Source organism: Panthera leo, chromosome C2 (genome assembly GCF_018350215.1).
Source record: "Panthera leo isolate Ple1 chromosome C2, P.leo_Ple1_pat1.1, whole genome shotgun sequence".
NCBI classification, from domain to species: domain Eukaryota; kingdom Metazoa; phylum Chordata; class Mammalia; order Carnivora; family Felidae; genus Panthera; species Panthera leo.
In genome coordinates this window covers 3566806-3587514 of record NC_056687.1, presented here as the reverse complement: position 1 = coordinate 3587514, position 20709 = coordinate 3566806, and the positions used below count along the sequence as shown (strand labels likewise).

Genomic DNA, 20709 nt, shown 5'->3' with positions numbered 1-20709 from the left:
ATGATCTCACAGTCTGTGAGTTTGAGCCCCACATCAGGCTCTGTGCTGACAGCTCGGAGCCTGGAGCCTGCTTTGGATTCTGTGTCCCCCTCTCTCTCGGTCCCTCCCCTGCTCACGCTCTGTCTCTCTCACTCTCCAAAATGAATAAATGTTAAAAAAAATTTTTTTTAATAACAAAAAAAAGGAAAACCACTGTTTAAACCATGGTTGTAATGGTCTGAGGGGTGGCCCAAAAGATTTCAGGTCCTAACCCCTGGAATCTGTAAATGTCACTTCTTTGAAAACAGGGTCTTTGCAGGTGTGATTAAATCAAGCAACCTGAGATGGGGATGTGGTCCCGGATCATCCAATCACAAGGGTCCTTGCAAGAGAGAAGCAGAGGGAGACGTGAGATGGAAGAGGGGGCATCAGGGTAGTCACTGAGCACCGGACCCACCAGGAGCTGCAAGGACAGGTCCTCCCCTAGAGCTCCTCAGGGAGCACCGCCCTGCACAGACCTCAGGTTTGGACTTCCCAGCCTCCAGCACAGTGACGGAATAGACGTCTGTTGATTGAATCACCCTGTTTGTGGTAATCCGAGACAGCAGCCACGAGAAAGTAAGGTAACAATAAAACAGATTCGGACAATGATCAGGATCTGGTGTTGAAACTGGGCGGTGAGGATGGAGAGCAGGTCGTACGATGTCAGCGTTCACAGCATACACGCCGCTTTTGGCTGCATGGGACAAGAGGGGTCAGGCTGCTCAGTGCAGGGTGGCAGAGCTAATGCAGGGGCCAGCCAGCCACACTGTGTTGATCAGATGACACAGGAAGTATACAACAGCAAAAAACGGTGCATTTAGCTAACTGTTCGTGAACAATGAATCCACCTAGCCTTTGGCCATAACTTCTAGAAATTAGAAATACCGGGGATAGCAGAACAAGCTAAGAGAGCCCAGACACAACCAGGGGCTGCAACAGTCTGCAGATAGCAGCTCCTTCCTGAAAACCAGCGACGTGGGAGGGACTGCACCCAATAAAGGGTGTGAAGGCCCACGAGCCCGTGGTCCCTCCACACCCTGACGGTGTGCTCTCACAGGTACAGGCTCTTGTGCATTTGGCACAAGTATCTTCCCCATGACCATCTAAGTCCTCTGTCTCTTCCCTCTGAGGCATTCTGACACCTGTCCCCTGGTGATGGGTGGCAATACAGCCATCACAGCACTTTTAGAACATGATAAGGGATGGGGCGCCCAGGTATCTCAGTCGGCTAAGTGTCCCACTCTTGATCTCAGCTCAGATCACAATCTCAGGATTCACGGGACTGAGCCCCCTGTCGGGCTTTGTGCTGACAGTACAGAGCCTGCTTGGGATTCTCGCTCTCTCCCTCTCTCTGCCCCTCTCCTGTTTGTGCTCTCCCTTTCTCTGTCTCAAAATAAATAAACTTAAAAAAAAAAAAAAAGAACACGCTAAGGGAGGGCCCAATCGGGGATGGATTTGGCAGGTGTGGGTTTCTGGAACATGCGTGTTACTGGTTTGTAGTAACTCCCACGTGTGGTTCCGTTCTTGCATGCTGCTCCGGAATAGCTTCCGGAAATATTCCTGCCTGCCACCCATTTGGGTGACTTACCCTGCACTCTGACACATAGGTATGGGGTCAAAGGTCAGGTCTCCATCTGCCCTTGTCCCGTGGACCCAGCACCACGTCTGTGGGAGTGGAGGAACGAGCTTTGAGGGACACCAGGCTCTAGAGTGTGGACATCACTTCATCTACAGGACGCTCTCCCATCGGGAACTTGATGATGCGCCGTGCACAATTTTCGGCGCCCAGTAGGATCTATCAGACCGCCTGTACATAGCGCACAGTCGAAGGCAGTTTTGTGAGCCAAGAGATGTGGGGTGTGAGGGGCAATGCTCTAGCCCATCAACCGCCAGGAATTACAAACCGCATTCAAGGGAAAACGGTGATGACCTTGCTGATCTCCCTGCAGGAAATCTTGCAAAATTATCGTCGTAGGAAGAGACAGGCTCAGGGCGTGCGGCAAATTCACACCGTATTCCGATAGTTTTCTAGATGTGCTATTTGTGGACTCGCTGGCCTCTGAGTGGGTAATTTTTTTTTGAAATTTCTTATCCTAGAACAGTATCTGCCTTGGTGTAATTTTAGATTCGTAATGCTGTGTGCGTTTCTGTGGAGAGGCTCGGAGGCCACGTTAATAATGCATTGTTCTTAAAGAGGCCCCCCGCTCTGGGGACCGGATGACCAGATGCAGGGCACGGTGCCAGCCGCACCAGCTACGAACGCCATTCTGGGGTGATGAAGACCCCCCCCCCCCCGCGAGCCACTCTGGGGGTGGAGGAAGACGGATGCTGTTCGTGGAGTTGGGGTAGACAGGGGACAGGGGCTCCTCCGGGAGCTCAGGACTTCACAGCCGTGCTGGGCAGTCAGGAGGGGCTGGGACAGAGGGCTCATGGTCTACATGTTAGCCCCTGGCCCACTGGAGGACCCAAAGAGTTGGCACCACAGGCCAGAGCCACGCCTGTGGGCAGCCCTGCCCTTCAACCATCCGCAGGGACCCCCGAAACCCACACTGGGATGCTGCAGCCCTAGGATGGCCAGGAGCGCCCCCTCCAATGGCAGCCGATGGTTTCTCGCTCAAGCCCCTAGTCTATTCATCACTGTGTGTTTCGTGCACATTGCATACGGAATTATTTTCCAGGCGTCTTCCTGGCTCTGTCGGGGAAGGCCTGAGAGAGAACCTTTGGTGAGTAGTTACTCCACGAGCTCGGCCAGGAGGCCGCTGCCATGAACCATCTTCTGTGGAGTCCAGGTCGTGGGACCTCTTTCTTTGTCCCAAGAGAAAAGACCCCTGGGCAAACACAGCAGAATAACCTGGCGACTTCGGGCTTAAAGCACTGGAAGCAGAAGCTCCTCCGTAAGCAAAGGATGAGGAAGAAATTTATTCCTATTGTCACTATAGTGCACCATATAAACAACTAGTAAGATAGTTGGATAGACTCGCGTCAGCGGGCCAAGTAACAGCGAGTTTGTGATGCATTCTCCTACTCCTCCCGTTTGCTTCCCCTCACGCGGGCTGCTCTCCCTGCTTACTTTCCTCTTCTTCAAAGTTAACATTTCCTGGAGGGCAGGGGGACAAAGAAACATGAGTATATCCCACGTCCCTCTTGCTATTTTGAAATTCTGTGAGCTAACAGGTCTTTTGCAATGAATAATATCATAAATATTAAGCATTTCTCGGGCAAAAAAAAAAAAAAGGAATGTTCAATTTTATCTCACACAGATGCTGGTGGGTTTTTTCTTTGGCACCGGTTAATAAATTAAGCAAAGTTGTATTCCAAGTCCAGGCTGAGAATGTTCGCGTCGGCGAGCGTGAGCTCGGGAACGTCTCTGCCCGCACACGCCGTCCAAACATGGGCAGCTTTACAAGCGCGAGGAGTCACTATTTGGCCTTTGCATCAATCGAAAGAAAAGCAGGGACTTGCTACATTCTGGAAAGATGTTATCTTGAATGCTTCATGCAATCGAGAGTTACCTTGTTTTGGGACGTGGGCTCTGTAACATGTCAGAAGTGATGAGCAGGGTGAACCTCAGACACACTGTCAGAATCACGTTAAGTCTCGAGTTTGGGTAATTGTGCACGCAGCCACACGGCAGGAAGACACAGGCACACGCAAGCACACACGGGCACACGCAACCACACACAGGCGTGCACAGGCACACGCGGGCACATGGCACATGCTTCTCCGCTCACTTCCTGTCGGGCCCTCAGTGCCTCTCGGCTCCCCTGGGAAGCACCCGGTCAGCCCATCGGGGATGCTGCGTATCAGCCTCTCCGTGCTGTTTCCATGCTCTACGGACGCAGCCTACTCCGCCCTCACGAGCCCCGGGGCATCCGGTCCACATGCAGGAGGCAGGGGGACAAGTGAGATGTCACCTGGCCGCCCCTTAGCCACGGGCCACCCGGCCACCAGCGCGGGCTTCTCGGGTGTGGCCCTGCAGCGCTTACAATCACTTGCCAACAAAAGCCTAACGCTCCGTGCGCCTCAAGCATTTAGACTGAAACCTGATTTACGGGAGTTCATCTTTTCAGGTATCTCCAAAAAACTGGGAAAGACATTTGCCCTTACTCTGCAACAGAGACAAACTAAATTGCGCGGGGCCCCTGGCCCTCCAACCACCGTCTAGAGCCGGCCGTTCCCAGACCACAGGCCCCCTCAGTGCCAACACACCTGCCTTAAATCAGATAAAAGAAATCCGGTTTGAAGAGAGCCCTCCCTGGACTGCTGGTGCCCACAGCTCTCGGAAGACCTTCAAAGGCTCCAGGAACCTGTAGCCCCAAGCAGACCTACAGAGCTCACCCTGGTCGATGGCGCCGTATTGAAGCTCCTCTCGGCCATCCTCGCGCCCCTCCTCCCTGGTGGCATCTTCGTCGTCCTCCCCAGGCCTCATGAGGTCAGCCTCCCCCTCGGAAAGGTCCGCCAGAGCCTGGTCGTCCTCCGCGGGCTCCCCGCCACCTGAGACGGAGCCATGAGAACCGCTGTCGTGTGGGCTGTGGCCTGTCTCAGGCGGCCTCCTGCTGATAGGGTGCCCGCCACCCCTCCGGGGACCCCCCCGCTTCCCGAAGTCACCCAGTCCAGCCTGCACCAGGAGCGCCTGTCCCGCTCCCCGGCGAGGGGCGCAGAGGGGGAACTCTACTCCCCACTGACAAGACACGCTCTGTCCCCCAGGGTTCCAGCGCTGATGGGGCCACAATCTGATGAAGTCGGTGAGCGCCGCTCTCCAAAGGGGACGGAGCGCACACAGCAGAGACCAGAGAGCCGAGGCCTGACCCCACCAGGCCCGGGGAGGCACCTCCACCCCCGACCCCACAGCGGTAGGGACCCCAGCGCGTTAGTATAATTTCACTTGGGCCAGTTTGGGTTTGGGTTTCAATCACTTGCGACGCAAGGACCCCTGCACGGTGTCACCTTCTTCATCGTCCCACGGCACGGTGGCTGCTTCTCGGGAAGACCCCGGGCCGGGCACAGAGGCCGCACCCTCCTCGGGAAGGACTTGCCGCCCAGCTGCTGTCGGCCCTGCCTGAGCTCGCGCCCACGGACAGTCGCTGACCGAGGCGGGAGGGGGGAGCTCTTAACCACAGGGCTTTCCCGTGGAACCAGCCAGGCTGTCCCTCCAGCCAGTCTCTGCCACTGCTCTTTCCTGCCCCGCCGGGAGGGTCCGACCCCCAAGGCTCCCGGCCCCCTGACTACATCCTGCACACGAAACAGGCTGAGCCTGACTCCCAGAGCTCAACCGGCCACCGGCCCACGGAGAGGAGGCGCCCTCCCCCACACCCCGCACCCTCGGGTCCCGGAGCCTCTTCCTGGATGGTCCCGTCCGCAGGTGGCTGCTCCTCGGGGAGGGTCGGTGTCCACAGAGCCAGTTCTGTGATGCTGGTGGCCTTCCATTTTGGAACGACGGTCATCAGGGTCACCTCCTCCTCCTCTTCCTCTTCTCCTCTTTCCTATTTTAAGTTTGAAAATGTAAACTTACTGACGTCTCTGTGAACTCGCCATGGGATACTCACAGTGAGGGGCCACTCGGGCGTTGTCACCGCACGGCTCAGGGGTCGGCCCGATTGCCAGCTGGCCCTGGTGGTGATATGGGCTGGAGGGTGGGTCTGGGAAGCGCTAGGACGAGGTGTGGACGGGCATCACCACACGGCACCTGCCCGCTCCCCATGCATGCCATGAACGGCTCTCAGACCCGACACTCCCAAGCCTTCCCTCTGGAACAGCTGGGAACTGACCCAGGCTCAGTGCACCTTCCCGCTGGAACAGCTGGGAACTGACCCAGGCTCAGTGTGCCTTCCAGTGCTTGGCCACACTTTCCAGCTCCCAGATTCTTTATATGTAACAAGACCACCATCACCGTAAGGACGGGACAGAGAGGGTCCTGAGACAACCATATAATATGAAAGAGCCTAAACACTAAAAGCTCTAGAATCGAGGATTCTGCAGGGAAAATGGAATTCTGTGAAAGCAGACCGAGTGCTGATCACCTCTAAACGTGGGGTCTTAATCCCGACAATGGTCAGCGGCCGGCACACGCCCACCGGGCCAAGCAGACCAGCTCCTCCCCAGCTTTACAGCTATCCCGAAATTCCAAAGGTCTGAATATCAGCCCACAAGTGTGGAAAGCGTCATTGTCACATAGAGGATGATACCTATGGCAAAGAGTGACGGACACCTCCCTATTACTTCCGCTGAGTCACTCGGAAATAGAGGCAGTTTCAAAATATCTGAGCCCCGTCCCCTGTGTCGTGTGACACCCATGCCCCAGGACGGCCGTGCTGCAAAGGGAACCGTCCCAGAATCAGCAGAGGACCCGTGAAGACACGGCTCAGAGCGGCCGCGTCCGGACATCGGGGTGGGGCCCGGTCACCTGCGCTTCTGGCGGAGGCCCCGGTGATGCCCACGATGCAGGCCCAGGACCGGGCCCGGGGGACCGCCCCTGGAGCCCCCGTCGGCTCACGTCCTGCCAGTTCCTCGGGGTTCCTCTGCTTCGTCACAGACCAGTCACCGTCCCAGAAGGCACAAGGGTGGCCTCGGACACGGGCTTATTCCCGAATAGGAGCAGTCTGGGGGCTTACGGCACTACTTCTCCCCCTTAGAGCTGTTAGAATGTTCTTCCTGCTTTCCCCTACTTAGAGGCCCCGACCTCTGCGAACTTCTCCCCGGACACGCTACAACCGCCCACGACGCCGCTGTTTTAGTGTTTATCACTTCACAAAGCAAAATAACTGCGCGACCACTAATGGGACCACAAAGGCCAGATTCGGGGGGGCAGTGTAATGAGTTCAGCCCACGGGTTCCTCCGGGGCGCGGGTAAGAGGCTTCCGCCCCAGGCGGAGCCCAGCGAGCACGCGCCACGTCGCTGTCACGATCCAACAGCACAGCAATGAACTGCGTTCGCACTTCTTGGCACGTGCGCACGGGGCTCCGCGCAGACATAGATGCGGGGCCCATACCCCGTGGGGGTGACGCGTCAAACCCGTCTCTTTGCTGGTAGGCACGTCGGCTTCTGGGAGCCCCTGGCTCAGACGACGCGTCCTCTACTGGGCGTGGGGGCGGGGCCTATGTTTTAGCAACAGAATCGAGCATTTGGGCCGGTTCATATTGGGTAGTGAGCTAGGATGCTGGCCCCACCTCCGTCCGTGTCAGGTGGTCCGAAGGGGCCGTGAAGGCAAGCAGGGGCCGTAAGGCGAGGGGACGGGTCACTGTGGGCTCATACGGCATCCCGGCCACTGCAGAGAAGGTGGACGTTCACTCTGCAGACCTCGGGGAACCACAGGCTGTCTGGGGGACGCAGGGGCTCCGGCAGAGTGACAAAGAGGAAGTGGAGCCCGGCAGGAAAAGAGGGGCTGAGCCGAGGCTGGGTGCGGGGGTGCCCAGGGGACGTGGGGGTGCTGTAGATAAAGTGCCTGTTACCTACAGGCCCCATCAGGTGACAATGACAGGAAATCCAGCACAGACAGCGCTCCCCCAGCAAGCGCGCACACTCGCGCGCACACACACACACACACACACACACACACACACACACACGGATGCCTGCTAATGACATCATTCGGGGCTAATCTCCGCTTCGACCAGGGAGCACCGAGGTCGCATTAGCATTACTGTTGAGTACCGAAGAAGGACAAAAAGACAAAACTAGGAGAGCTACCCGCCGCACGCGGGGAGCAGTGTCGCTGGACGGACTTGGGGGGACCACAGCCCCCCGACTCGGGGCCAGAGCTACGTGCAGGCTCCGGCGAGAACCGTGTCGCGATACCACTCGGTCCTGGCACTTGGGGACCAAACCAACGCCCGCACGCCCAGAAGGAGGAGGAGAGCGTGAACGATGCCGAGGGCTGGCACCACTCCCATCCGACCTTGTCGGGGCCGTAGGGTCCACGTCACGGGCAGCTCAGTCGCCCACGAAAAGAGAAACGGTATGCGGTCTGCCACGTACCACATCTGTCAGACGGTACTCCCCGTGCTGCTCACATCCAATGTCGAACACGTACTTTCCAGGGCCGACGGGCTGCGAGCAAAGGGAAACCGAGAAGCACCTCATTCCCAAGTTCACCGCCCAACGTCCAGTGCACCTGCTGCAGAAATCCCGCCCAAAGTCACGTCGCCGGAAGGCCGGTGTGGGTTAAAGAAAGCCTTTTTGTACTCGTGGCGCCCGGAATTGCCAAGTAGAGGGCCTCTCTCTCTGCCTGTCCCTCTCTCTGTGCCCCTCCCCCCTCTCAAAAATAAATAAACATTAAAAAACTATTAAAAAAAAGAGTTATTATAGTCTATTTCACCCATTTACTCCGCTAATATTTGGTGTGCCGATACTAGTCTTGGACAAAGGCCACTGCAAGAAACGTAAGCGGAGTCACATCTTATGTCCCCTCTTGACATCTTCCGCGGGGAAGTTTCCAGAAGTGGAATTTCTGGGCAACAGCATGCGCACGCACACACATACACTGTGCACATATTTACACACAAAAGATACAGACACACGTATTTTTTTAAATATATTGACCAGAATGAGGCTCCAATAATGTCCCTTCCCACAACAGCACTCAAGAACACCTTGTCCTCAAACCCTTGTTTTTTCCTGGGCATTAACATTTTGTTCTACTTTTAGATTTTTTTTTTAACATACTTTTACATTTTTTTTAACATATAGAAAACAGGATCTCACCATGAAGTCACATTTTTAAGCTATTAGTAGGGTTGAATTTTTTTTCAACATTTTTTGGCCACTTAAATCACACTGATTGATATACGTGCTTTATATTTATATTAATGTTACAAATACCCTAACCCCATTGGTCGTGTGTCTCTTAAATTTTTAAAAATTTTTGTAATGTTTATTTTTGAGAGAGAGAGAGAGCACAAGCAGGGGAGGAGCAGAGAGAAAGGGAGACACAGAATCTGAAGCAGGCTCCAGGCTCTGAGCTGTTAGCACAGAGCCCGACGCAGGGCTGGAACCCACAAACCACGAGAGCATGACCTGAGCCAAAGTCGGACGCTCAACCGACTGAGCCACCCAGGCGCCCCTCTTAAATTTTCTTTATAGAGCATTCTAATCTATAAGGGGTTATTTTTATCAACCAGCTCTGTTTGGTTTTCCTTTTCTATTTTTGTTTAGAGAGTCCTCTCTCCTCATTTCAAAGTTAATAAACATTCACCTATTTTTTTTCTGCGACTTTGTTCACGCTTAAACCTTTCTTCCTGTCCTCGCATGTCTCCATCCAATGCTAGAGGGGGAACCCTGACATTGCTTCCCTGCCCCACCCCCAGTGGTTATCAAGGGTCCTGGGACCACTCTTTCACTTGTCCCTGTCGGGTCCTCACTGACTTAAAACGACGCCCTTTTCCAGAGCTAGATTACTGTAGGCACTTGAATCTGTCCCCGGACTCTCTAATCCACGCCACTGATCTGTATTTCTCCATTCGCGTATCTCGGTTTCATTTATCACAGCTTTAAATTTGTTTTAACAATTGGCCGGCAAGGATTGGAACCGGTGATTCTCTGAGGAAAAGTCAAGCCAGTAGCAAAAGGGTGTAAGGTTGCTGGACTTCACTAGGAATCGGGGAAAAGCGCATTAAAACAACGTGAAAATATTTTTTTATCCATCGGATTTGCAAAAAAGTTAAAGACTGCCGTTGGCGGGAGTGCAAACTGGCACAGCTTTGGAGGGAAGTTGGCAGCATCGATCACAACTTAAAATGTCAATATTTGTGGACTCCACGATTGCAGGGTCTAACCTACACGGATATCCCCAAATGCGCAAATGTGTATGTTTTCATGTCCTGATGTAATGTTATCCCACGTATGTGTGTGCATGCGGGTTGCACAGAAAGACGTGGTGGGGGGGGGGGGTGCCACATGGCTCCGGGAGAAGCAGGAGAAGAAGGGAGGGCTGGAGGCTGGAGCTCAGGTGGGCAGCAGAGGGGGCCACGTGTCTGGGTGCCCTACAACTGGAATGGGCAGCTGACCCTTGAATAACGTGGGTTTGGGCTGCACGAGTCCACTTACACGAGGATATTTTTCAATAAATACAGGAAAGCGCTGTAAATGTATCTTCTCTTCCTTGTGGTTTTCTTTTTTTTTTAATTTTTTTTTTAAGTTTATTTACTTACTTTGAGAGAGACAGAGACAGCACAAGCGGGGGAGGGGCAGAGAGAGAGGGAGAGAGAGACCCGAGCAGGCTCTGCGCTGTCAGCTTAGAGCCCAACGTGGGGCTCGAACCCTCGAAACGCGAGACCATGAAACCGAGCTGAAACCGAGAGTCGGACGCGCCACTGACTGAGCCACCCAGGCGCCCCTCTTCCTTATGATTTTCTTAATAATGTGTCCTTTCTTCTACCTACTTTATTGTAAGAACACAGTGTATAATACCTACGACGTACAAAGTGTGTGTTAATCGACTGTTTGTGTCACTGGTAAGGCGTCCAGCTGACACCAGGCTGTTAGCAGTTACGTTTTGGGAGAGTCAAAAGCTATTTGTGGATCTTCGACCGTGTGGGGGTCAGCGCCCCTGACCCCGCACTGTTCAAGGGTCAGCTGAACTCCTGTGTTTCTAGCACACTTTCACTACCTGGCAGAACAAAGCCCTTGTCCTCCAGGCTCATCTAGGCTCGCTGATTCTTCCCGATTAACTCCTGTCGACTTCTCTTTCCCTCCACATACCTCCCCATGCCAAAAAATGTCCCAAGAGAATTCTGCCAGGAATTCCGTATAATTACATATATGCAGCATATAGATTTGGGGGAAATGTGCTGTTTTATAAACACTGGAAAGGAGAATCTGTAAAGTTAGGGCTCTCTACTCTGCCCCCCTCCACGCTGCCCTCTGTAGACACCAGAGGCCCGGGGAGAGGCACGGCCGCCTGCTCCCCATACTTGGAGGGGGCGGGAGGACTCCCTGAGATTTTCGGGTTCTTCCTTCACATATGTACACAGACGGGGGGAGGGGGCGCACGTTGCTGCCCAGTGACTTACATTTTTGTTCAAGAACTTGCCCTGGTACCTGTGGTTCAGGTGAATGAGCTCGGCCATGCCCTCCTGCTGTCCGTTCACCCAGGTGCCTACGTACTTACTGCCCGTCTCGGCGTAGAAGTAGGTGCCTTGCCCGTGCCTGGTGAAGACAGAGAGCGCAATGCGCTTTGTTCCGACATGGGGAAAACCGCCCGGGTTTCTGAGACAGACGTTAAAATTGGGCGTGGCCTCTACGTGGCTTGTCTGCGCCCCGTCCAAGCGCGCTCCTGCCCTGTGTGCCCGCTCGCGGGAGGGGCATCGCCGGCTGCGCAAGGACGACCTTCCCGCAGCTCGGCCGGTCCACGCGGGGAACAGGCAGCGCTCCCAGTAGCTGTGGCCGTGTCCCCAGGAGGGTTCTTCTGTGCCCTCCTTGTCCCCCCGGGGCTCTCGGACGAAAGACCACATACCTTCCCCACAACGTGCACCTGCCCCGTGACGTGCCACCCGGCGCGCTCACCTTAAAGCCGTGAGGGGTTTGAACTGCCTGGCAAGAGCCGGCTAGTGGGCTTTTATCATGATTCTGCTTCTTAATAAGACAGCATCCTGTTCTCGTTACGTAAGTAGGTCTACAGAGCTGAGGGGAAAACGCGCACCTTTGGTGAGCAAACCACTCTCCGGTGTAGGTGTCGTTATTGACGTAGTAGTAGACGCCGTAACCGTGTCTCCGGTCATCCGCCCACTCCCCTGGAAGGGACGACACAAAAGCAGGCCCGGGTGAGAAGGGAAGGGCAGCCGCCACCTGCTGCGACCCTCACCTCCCGCCGTGACTCCCCGCTGTCCCCCTGCCCCTCTGGCTGGATGGTGTGGCGTCGGGCGCTGGTTAGGGGAAGCTGGGTCAGGGGCTCACCGCGTGCAGGTCTGGGCGCGTGGGCCGCGGTCACCCGCGTGTGCCGACAGCAGGTATCACGGCCGGTCAGTGGCGTGGCCAGGACTCAAACCAGGGTTTTGTCTGCCCGGCGGCCAGCAGTCCCCACACCTCCCTCCCTCTGCTTGCGTGGGTTGACCGATCCAGCAGCAACCATCTCGTGCCGTTTCCCACCTCCTTCCTCACCAGACCCCAGCACGCTCTCCCAGCCTGGGCGCCCAGGGCGCCCCACCTGTGCACCTGCTCCGTGTGACTGGACGCCACACCTTTGCCAACCGGCGTCTGCGCGTGGACTCTTCCCTCACTGATTGTCCCCGCCGACTCACCTCCGAGCAGGTTCCTGCTGATTTCTGAAATACTGGAACCGGCAAAGATACCATAAAATTCGTAACACCTCTACCAGAATGACCGCAGCAAAGTAGCTAGTGATCGCTGCCCATTCTTGAAGATTGATCCCTGCCCTGGGAGACTCACAGCGTCCTCAACCAGTGTCCTCAAACCTTCCAGCCCCCAGATGAAAGAAACCTAATACAGATTTCCGAAGACGACAGCTATCCTGAAAACTCACACGGCATTGCTAATAACACGCTGTTAAGCTGAACGACTCTTCTCTAGACAGGGAATCATTTTTTTAAAAAGCTAATTTTTATCGATTTTTGATCAAAGACCAGAGATAGAGTTCTCCTATTTTCTCTCTAGAAAGTGTTATCACAAAATTGTTGTCAGACAGACATTCCATTCTTCGCTAGAAAGGCAAGGAAAAGGCAAGCTACAGGCACATCAGACATGAATTTGACAGGAAGCCTCTTGCACTGTCGGTGGGAATGCAAACTGGGGCAGCCGCTCTGGAAAACAGTGTGGAGGTTCTTCCAGAAATTGAAAATAGATCTATCCTATGACCCAGCAATAGCACTGCTAGGAATGTACCCAAGGGATACAGGAGTGCTGATGCATAGTGGACTCGTACCCCAATGTTTATAGCGGCATTTTCAACAATAGCCACATGATGGAAAGAGCCTAAATGTCTATCAACTGACGAATGGATAAAGAAATTGTGGTTTATATACACAATGGAATACTACTTGGCAATGAGAAAGAATGAAATCTGGCCTTTTGCAGCAACGTGGATGGAACTGGAGAGTGTTATGCTAAAGTCAGGCACAGAAAGACAGATACCATATATTTTCACTCTTACGTGGATCCTGAGAAACTTAACAGAAGACCATGGGGGGAGGGAAGAGGGGGAAATTGTTACAAACAGGGAGGGAGGGAGGGAAACCATAAGAGACTCTTAAATACAGAGAACAAACTAAAGGTGGATGGGGGGTGAGGGGGAGGGAAAAGTGGGTGATGGGCATTGAGGAGGGCACTTGCTGGGATGAGCACTGGGTGTTGTATGTAAGCCAATTTGACAATAAATTCTATTAAAAATAGCAATAAATAATAACTAAATAGCAATAAAATAAAAATGTATATATTATTTCCTCAGATTTTGTAATGGTCACAGTATTTAAAATCTTTACATTTATTTTGATTTCTCGTTACAAATCAAAATTCACTTTGATGCCAATTTTATATTCTTTTTCTTAAATAGAGCCCCCAAAACTTGTATAAGCTTCCAGCTTACAGGAAACCTGGACCCGCTTCCGCACAAAGAAGAAGAATTCACATGCCTAGAATATGTTGATCATCCAAGAAATACATGTTTGCGCGAATAAACTCCATGTTCACCACGACCGACAACACATCTACAAAAGGAACTTGTACGCGTTCTGTCAGTCCCACAGGGTCCTCGGCACTCTGTGAGACAGACCAGCAGCTGGGCTGGTGACAGAGCCCGCGGGGAGGGCCTGCCCTCGTCTGGGCAGGAGGCAGACACCACAAAGAAGAAAGAACTGTGCTTTCCGGAAGCAGCTCCCAGGTTCGGGACAGGGCGGGCGAACCGAGCCTGCCCGGAGAGGAGGATTCGGCAACCGGTAGCAGTTAAGGAAGAGGACTGGGTTCCATGGTATGACACGTGTCAGGAACCCCATGAGCAGAAGGAACGGAGAATCCCCAAACTGAAATAATTCAGTAAACACAGGAGTTCGCACCTAATGTAACCATGAGGATAGACAGAGTGTGCAGAAGTCCCAGAGGACTTGTCTGGAGTTTTTAAAAAAATTTTTAAGTTTATTTTTTGAGAGACAGAGAGACAGAGACAGAGACAGAGAGAGCAGGGGAGGAGCAGGCAGAGAGGGAGAGAGAGAATCCCAAGCAGGTTCTTCTCTGCCGGACGCAGGGCTCAAACTCACAAACCGTGAGATCATGACCTGAGCAGAAATCGAAGAGTCGGGCGCTTAACCGACTGAGTCACCCAGGCACCTGGACTTGTCTGGATTTTTAAGGGGCAGTTGTGTCCTTGTAAATTACCAGTTTAAAAGAAGAAGGAAGGGGGTGCCTGGGGAGCTCAGTCGGATGAGCATCCGACTTCGGCTCAGGTCATGATCTCGCGGCTCGTGGGTTCAAGCCCCGCGTCGGGCTCTGTGCTGACATCTCGGAACCTGGAACCTGCTTCGGATTCTGTGTCTCCCTCTCTCTCTGTTCCTCCCCCTCTCATGCTCTGTTTTCTCTCTCAAAAACAAACATAGAAAAAAAAATTTTAATAAAATAATAAAAGAAAATAAAAGAAGAAAGAAGAAGGAGCAGGAGAAAGAGGGGGAGGAGAGGGAGGAGGAGGAGGAGGGAGAGGAGGGAGAGGAGGAGCAAGAGGGCAGACGTGTAGCATACACCGATTTCTGTGGTGTAAGTATTTGCACTGTGGCCAAGGTTGGGCTGCGTGTGGTTCTGGGGACAAGCGGGCAGAGCTGGCTCGTGTGAACGTTCAGGAACTGACCAAGCAGGGCCCTGGGGCCAAGACCTCCCTTGGTCTCTTCCCAACAAAAGACCACGACTGATGAAGCAATTCTGTCCTCTTCTCTTGGCCGAGGGAGCTGGTCTCCAGGGCAGCGTGGCAAGAAAAGTGTGTGAAGTACTTTATAGGAAATGTTCAAAAAAAGAATTTGCAAACCAAATTTCAAGCCAGCGAGATACGGTGAGGAAGCTTTTTTTTATAAAGTCCCAGTCTAGGGGCACCTGGGTGTTCGACTCCCAATTTCGGCCCAGGTTATGATCTCACGGTTCGTGGGTTCGAGTCCCACGTTGGGCTCTGCGCTGACAGTGTGGAGCCTGATTGAGATTGTCTCCCTCTCTCTCTCCCTTTGCCCCTCCCCGCCTCGTACTTTCTCTGTCTCTCCAAAAATAAATAAATAAACTTAAAAAAATTTTTTTTTCTTTTTAAAGTCCCAGTTTACCTGTTGGGAGACCCGGCCCAGCCACCGGTACCCCGGCCGCAGTAAACGGTGCAGAAGTGGGAAAGGTGGCCTCCTGGAACAGGGGTAATAACCGAAACATGCGTTTACAGGGACGGCACCCGGAAACCAGAGACATCATGCACTTTGCCCAAGGCCACACAGCGGGGCTGAGACGAAAATCCGGGTTTCTCTGGCTCTCTTCCACAGGCACCCCAACGGCCAAGCATTTGTGTCTCCTTCTGGCTCCTGCCACCTGAGAGCTTCCAGAAGAGCCGACCCCAAGTCATCATGGCGCTTTGTTTCTCTGCAACTTTGTTGCTAAACATCATCGTCTTTATTCGGTCCTTGCAGCCGGGAGCAGGACCAGCGCTGGAGACGGGAGCCCCCTCTCCTTCCCCAGCCCTCATCGGCCCTCCCTCCCCTCACCTCACAATCTGTGTGGGTGGTCCAGAGGCCCCTCCAAAGTCTGGCACTCACTCACCCCTCCAACCCCATCCCCTGCTTCGCCAAGCACCCCCGTCTCCTGCCTCTGCTCAAGTGGCCCCGCAAACCAGGAGTGTCCGCTCCGTCCCCGGGCTCCCCATCAGGCTCAGCCCGGTGTCTGGGAGACCAGGAATGCACCCCATACCTCGGGCCGAGGCTGAGCGCGCTCGCTAGCCTGCGGGAAACCACTCTGTGTCCCTCAGGGTGGCAGTCAGCCAACGCTCAGTCGTGACGAATTCGGCCATGGGTTCACACGGACTTGGTGGCCGGAAGGTTGTTCGCTCCCTGAGCTAAGATTGATGTGGCAGCTCTGACCTCGGAGAAGAACTCCCTGAGTAGTGACTACACCCTGCACCCTCTAAGAGACAAAGCCACAGGGAGACACAAAAACGCACAGCTCTTTCCAAAGACGGTCACGTTAGAAACTCCTTCCATCTCTTGTTCTGAGTATCTTTTCTTTTCTATATCTGTGTGTGGCTCCAGGTGTATTAAAGTCTACATGAAAATAGAACATGATGGCAACGAGACCAGGCTCGTGACGGTTTGGAAAGAATTCAGTCGAACTCTATAAATTAAATTGTTGAAAGTCGATTCCAAAAGCAGATGGTGCTCCTTCTGGAATAAGCCCTCCGAGAAATAGGGAACGAGCAGAAATGCCCCCTCTGACGGGGAGGCATTAACACCCGCCACCTGCATCTCGGACGCGGGCTGGATGGTTGCTGTAGAATTCCGGGGCCCTGCCTTCCTTCAGCAACGGGGCAGGCGGCTGTGGCTCGCACCCGGGGGACGTGGCGTCGCCCGTCGGGAGGTGATGCCACCTCCCAGGCCGCCGCACACTGAGCGCTCGCCACCTGTCAGGTGCCCGTCCTGCTTGCGTTCGTCCATTCAGTCCTGGTGCCGCAGACGAGGCGCGAGGCTCCCCGCACAAGGTCACACCTGTCACCATAGCTCCGGGGTTGGGGGTCACGGGTCTCCTTGGAAAACTTAGATAAGTTCTTCCCAGAAAAAAGGCCGAACACAGGACCCTGCATGGTTTCTGAAGACTCACGTGCACGCTCCACTTGTGTCTCTCCCCCCAGGCTCGCCCCCCTCCCATTGCGATCAGATCCACACCGTAGTCACCGTGGGGGATGACGGTGCGTGAGGGCTGCAGTGGGGGTCTCGGAAATAAGGGGATCAGCATCTTCCTGAGACATAACATTGGCGGCTAAGAAATCGCCAGACATAGGAATGCCAGCTTGACGAGGCAGAGGGTCTCCCGGACCAGAAGCCTTCATCGAAGGAACCACCAGGTCTAAAGAACCCGTGTGTTCAGCAGAAGAGGGGATGGTCAGAGAGAAAAACAGCAGAAGCGGCTTCAAGGAGAAGAAAGCTACAGGGCATCTAACATCATGGGTCCGGACCCCATGGGGGTCTGTGCGGCCCCCCGTGCCTCAGCACAGGGGCTCACAAGAGAGTGTGCGGGCCGCAGCGATGGCCACATTTCCCACGGGGGGGGGGGGGGGGGAGCAGCTCGCTAATTAAGCCTTTCTGGCTTCTGTGTCGACCCTGTGAACACAGGGGCACAGCTTGTGTTTGTTGAGTGACTGACTGATCTGGAGAACTTTAAGCCCTCTCCTACAGTTCAGCATCCACAGCCAAGTCCAGTCCCCAGGGGACACCACTACAGCACAAACATCTGCCTTGTGAGTGCATTTTACCTTCACATCTTGTAATGTTTTTATTTATGTTTGAGAAAAAGAGAGACAGAGTGGGAGCAGGGGAGGGAAGCAGAGAGAGAAAGCGAGACACAGAATCCGAAGCAGGCTCCGGGCTCTGAGCTATCAGCACAGAGCCAGATGCGGGGCTCGAACCCCTGAACCACGAGATCGTGACCGGAGCCGAAGCCGGAGGCTTAACCAGCTGAGCCACCCAGGCGCCCCTTACCTTCATATCTTGATCCATCTGGGTATATGAAAGTGCCACGGCCATGCTTTTTGTTTTTAACGTATTCTCCTATGTATCGAGCGCCGCTTTTAAACTTGTAGATCCCCTGAAACACGTTGGTTACATAATTCATATCATTCCCGAATTTAACACTCACCCATAGAGTATTCACTAGAGAAAACGACCCACTCACGTCACCAGTTCTGACCTGGCCGTGCCTTTTACCGTGTTGGTAGCTCCCTTCATACGTGTCCCCGTTGGGCAGCCTTGCTCTCCCGTGTCCGTGCCGTTCACCTGCCTCATTCCGTTCCCCGTCGTACTCCTGGGCAGAAGAAAGCGGGATCATCACAGCTACCGTGTGTTCAGCGCTAACGATATGTTAAAGCATTTTGTAAATAGTGGTTCGTTGAAGCCCTCCCAATCCTCAGCCCCATCTTACAGGTGAGGTAGGTAACTGCACCCGGGCGACATGGGGCATTTGTCCAAGGTAACACACTTAGTACCCGTCGTTGGTGGAAGCCTCACTCTCTCTCTGCCACGTCTGAGCTTGTAATTTATCATGATAATCCTTCACACTGTAAACAAAATTCAAGGTATTCCAAATTGCGTTTTTTATAGAAACGCGTTTGAACTAACATATGTGGGTGGAATCGGTCCTCGGTCACACAAGTACCTCCCTGGTGCCTCCTTCAACAATCCAGGACTTAAAATGCAAAGACAAGTCTTCCTTCAAATGAGTCCCTGGGCGCACGTGGTCTCAGGAGGCGCCAGTGGGAGAGGAAGCAGCAAGGGGGAGCTGAGGCGTAAACAGGGCTCAACGGTCACAAGAGGCCCTAAGTCCACTTAGTTTAACTTCCTTATCAAGAGACTTGAGTTTCACACACTCATAGACTCATATGGAAATAATGACGTATCTTAAAAGTAAATCAATCTCTCTCTCTCTCCCTCTCTCTCTCTCTATATATATATATACAACACAAGCTTGCAATTCACCTGTTTCCTCTGACCCTTCATAAAATAAACCTTCTTCCAGCACCTGATCACGAGTGCAGAGTGCACATAACAGATAATAAAAGGGCCAAGGCACAGAGTAACGATTTGACATAGACCCGCATCTGCATGGACTTATTACAACACAAGTTCAAACACAAGTTCAAGTTCCTGCCGGGGCTTCAGACCCCCTTTCCCAGCACGATCCAGCTCAGAAATCCGTGCTCAGGACAGAAGGTAAAAATGGCGTGATCTTACACACTTGTTGCGGGGTTAGTCTAAATCAAAATGTATAAAAGCTTTTGAGATCTGCTCAAAAGACCTCCCAGTGCACCCCTACTGAACCAGTGGGGTGACTGAACAGGAAGGGAACCCTTTAAAACGACCCCAGCTGTGATTGAAGCTACAAATTGCAGGCACTAAAACGTGACAAACCAGCAGGATTATTTGAGGAGACAAACTTGAAGTCTTCCTGGGCTGATGTAGGTCGGGCTCCCCCGGAAGCAGACCCCGAGCAAGTGGTTTTTATAAGCCCTCCCCGAGGAACCGGTAAAGAGAACGGGGAAACAGATATGGAGGAGGCCGCCCAGCATGGGGATGTCAGGAGATGTCCCAGACTCGGCCTCATTGCACGAGGGACCCTGCAGCGCAAATCCTGTGGTTTGTGGTGCTGTTAGCACTAGCCGCTGGCTGTGGGGACAGTGTGTAGATTCCAGGCACTTCTGGCTCTCCGACCTGGCCAGGCGGCTCCACGCGATGGAGGTGCTAGTCTTGAGCAGAAAATGGGGCAGAGGCTGAGAGACGGGCGCACAGAGCTGCCGAAAGGTCTGAGCAGGCACCAAGAAATCCGGCCCCGGAGAGGTGCTAGGTTTTCAGTTAATTCTGAAACTATCTCGACTCTGTGCCCTGAACGCACGCACCGTGGCTGGGGTTCCCAGCCTGTCAGCCAAGAAATGATCACCCCTGGGTTAGACGGTTAACCTGTGGATATGATAGATAGATAGATAGATAGATAGATACACACACGCACACACACCTATGCCCACCCTGCACCCAGCTCACATCGCGGGATGTGCACCCCATACCGCCTCTCTGCTGCCCAAACCAGGGAATGATGCCAGAGACTCGGGTCACCTCCCACCACACTGAAGAAAGCACACGGCATTCCGGGCCTGCAGGAAGCCTTCGCTGAGCCTGAGACCCTCTGAGCGTTTCTTGAAGGCTGCCAGGAAGGACTTTCCTCCATCCTCCTTGATCCCGAGCAGCCGAGCTCCATTACAGAGCAGCATGGCAGGTCGGGGTGACCCCGCCAACCAAGGAGACTGCCTGGGCGGACTGCGGCAGCGGGGTCGAGGCCGCTTCCCAGGTCTTTGACTTGGAAATCTTTGCCTTTAATGGGAGGCGGGCTGGGGAGGGGAGGAGGCGGCGAGAAGGGATGTGGCCAGAGACGTCACAGCGTTTCACCTTTCACCGCCAACTTCCAGGCCGCGGTGGCCGGCGCGTCCCCGTCCCTGGCTGGGCCGCACGGGGGACTGTAGTCGGCCTCCGGGGGTGAGCCTGGGAAGCGCCCCCCCCGCCCCGTACACCCGGAGCTCTCACCCCAAGATCGTTCTCTCCCTCCTCCTCCAACTCCTCCGAGCCCAGGTCCGACATGGCCTCGCCCCCGTCTCGGTCCTCGCCGCCACCAGCGCGTCTCTGGTAGGTAGGTACACGCTGCTCGCACAGCCGCGTCCGCCGTCGCCATGGAGACGCGGCCCGTCCCGCCTCCCCCCCCCCCCCCCCCCAGCGCGGGCGTAGGGATGGGGAAGCGTGGGGCGGAGCCACTGGCCGCGTTCGGGCGCTGTCATAGCAACGGGAGGGGGCACCTCGACCAATCGCGGCCCGGGAAGATAGGGGGCGTGGCCTGGGGCGGGAAGGGGCGGGGTGGGAAGGCGCGGGGCGGAGCCACTGGAAGCTCTCGGTGCTGTCATAGCAACGAGAGGGCCACCTCGACCAATCGTCGCCCGGGAAGAGGGAGGGGGCGGGATGGGCTTGGTACCCACCAGCTCT

The 20709-nt window shown here is 54.3% G+C and overlaps 1 protein-coding gene across 3 annotated transcripts; it reads right to left on the bottom strand.

Moving 5' to 3' along the window:
* Nucleotides 1–2916: 2916 nt before the first annotated feature.
* Nucleotides 2917–20422, bottom strand: RSPH1 (radial spoke head component 1). Of its 3 annotated transcripts, none has more exons than XM_042956190.1 (10): nt 20260–20422; nt 17879–17992; nt 17671–17776; nt 12162–12293; nt 11658–11748; nt 11029–11164; nt 7997–8068; nt 5342–5504; nt 4360–4515; nt 2917–3118 (listed from the first exon to the last, which is right to left on the bottom strand). In XM_042956190.1, exons 1-10 carry the CDS (start codon nt 20311–20313, stop codon nt 3066–3068), a joined length of 1077 nt encoding a protein of 358 aa, XP_042812124.1. In that variant the 5' UTR covers nt 20314–20422; the 3' UTR covers nt 2917–3065. The 3 variants fall into 3 exon arrangements, with proteins under 3 accessions (XP_042812124.1, XP_042812125.1, XP_042812126.1); XM_042956191.1 differs by having other exon boundaries at nt 12162–12287; XM_042956192.1 differs by lacking the exon at nt 12162–12293.
* Between the last annotated feature and the right edge of the window lie 287 nt (nt 20423–20709).

What these genes read in the sequence shown, in the direction of transcription:
- RSPH1 (XM_042956190.1), bottom strand. Translation starts at nt 20,313, where the DNA reads ATGTCGGACCTGGGCTCGGAGGAGTTGGAGGAGGAGGGAGAGAACGAT. An exon ending in GAGTGGTTTGCTCACCAAAG is followed by an intron (nt 11,165 to 11,657) that starts GTGCGCGTTTTC and finishes TGTCTTCACCAG; the next exon opens with GCACGGGCAAGGCACCTACT. An exon ending in AGTACCGTCTGACAGATGTG is followed by an intron (nt 5,505 to 7,996) that starts GTACGTGGCAGA and finishes AACTTAAAATAG; the next exon opens with GAAAGAGGAGAAGAGGAAGA.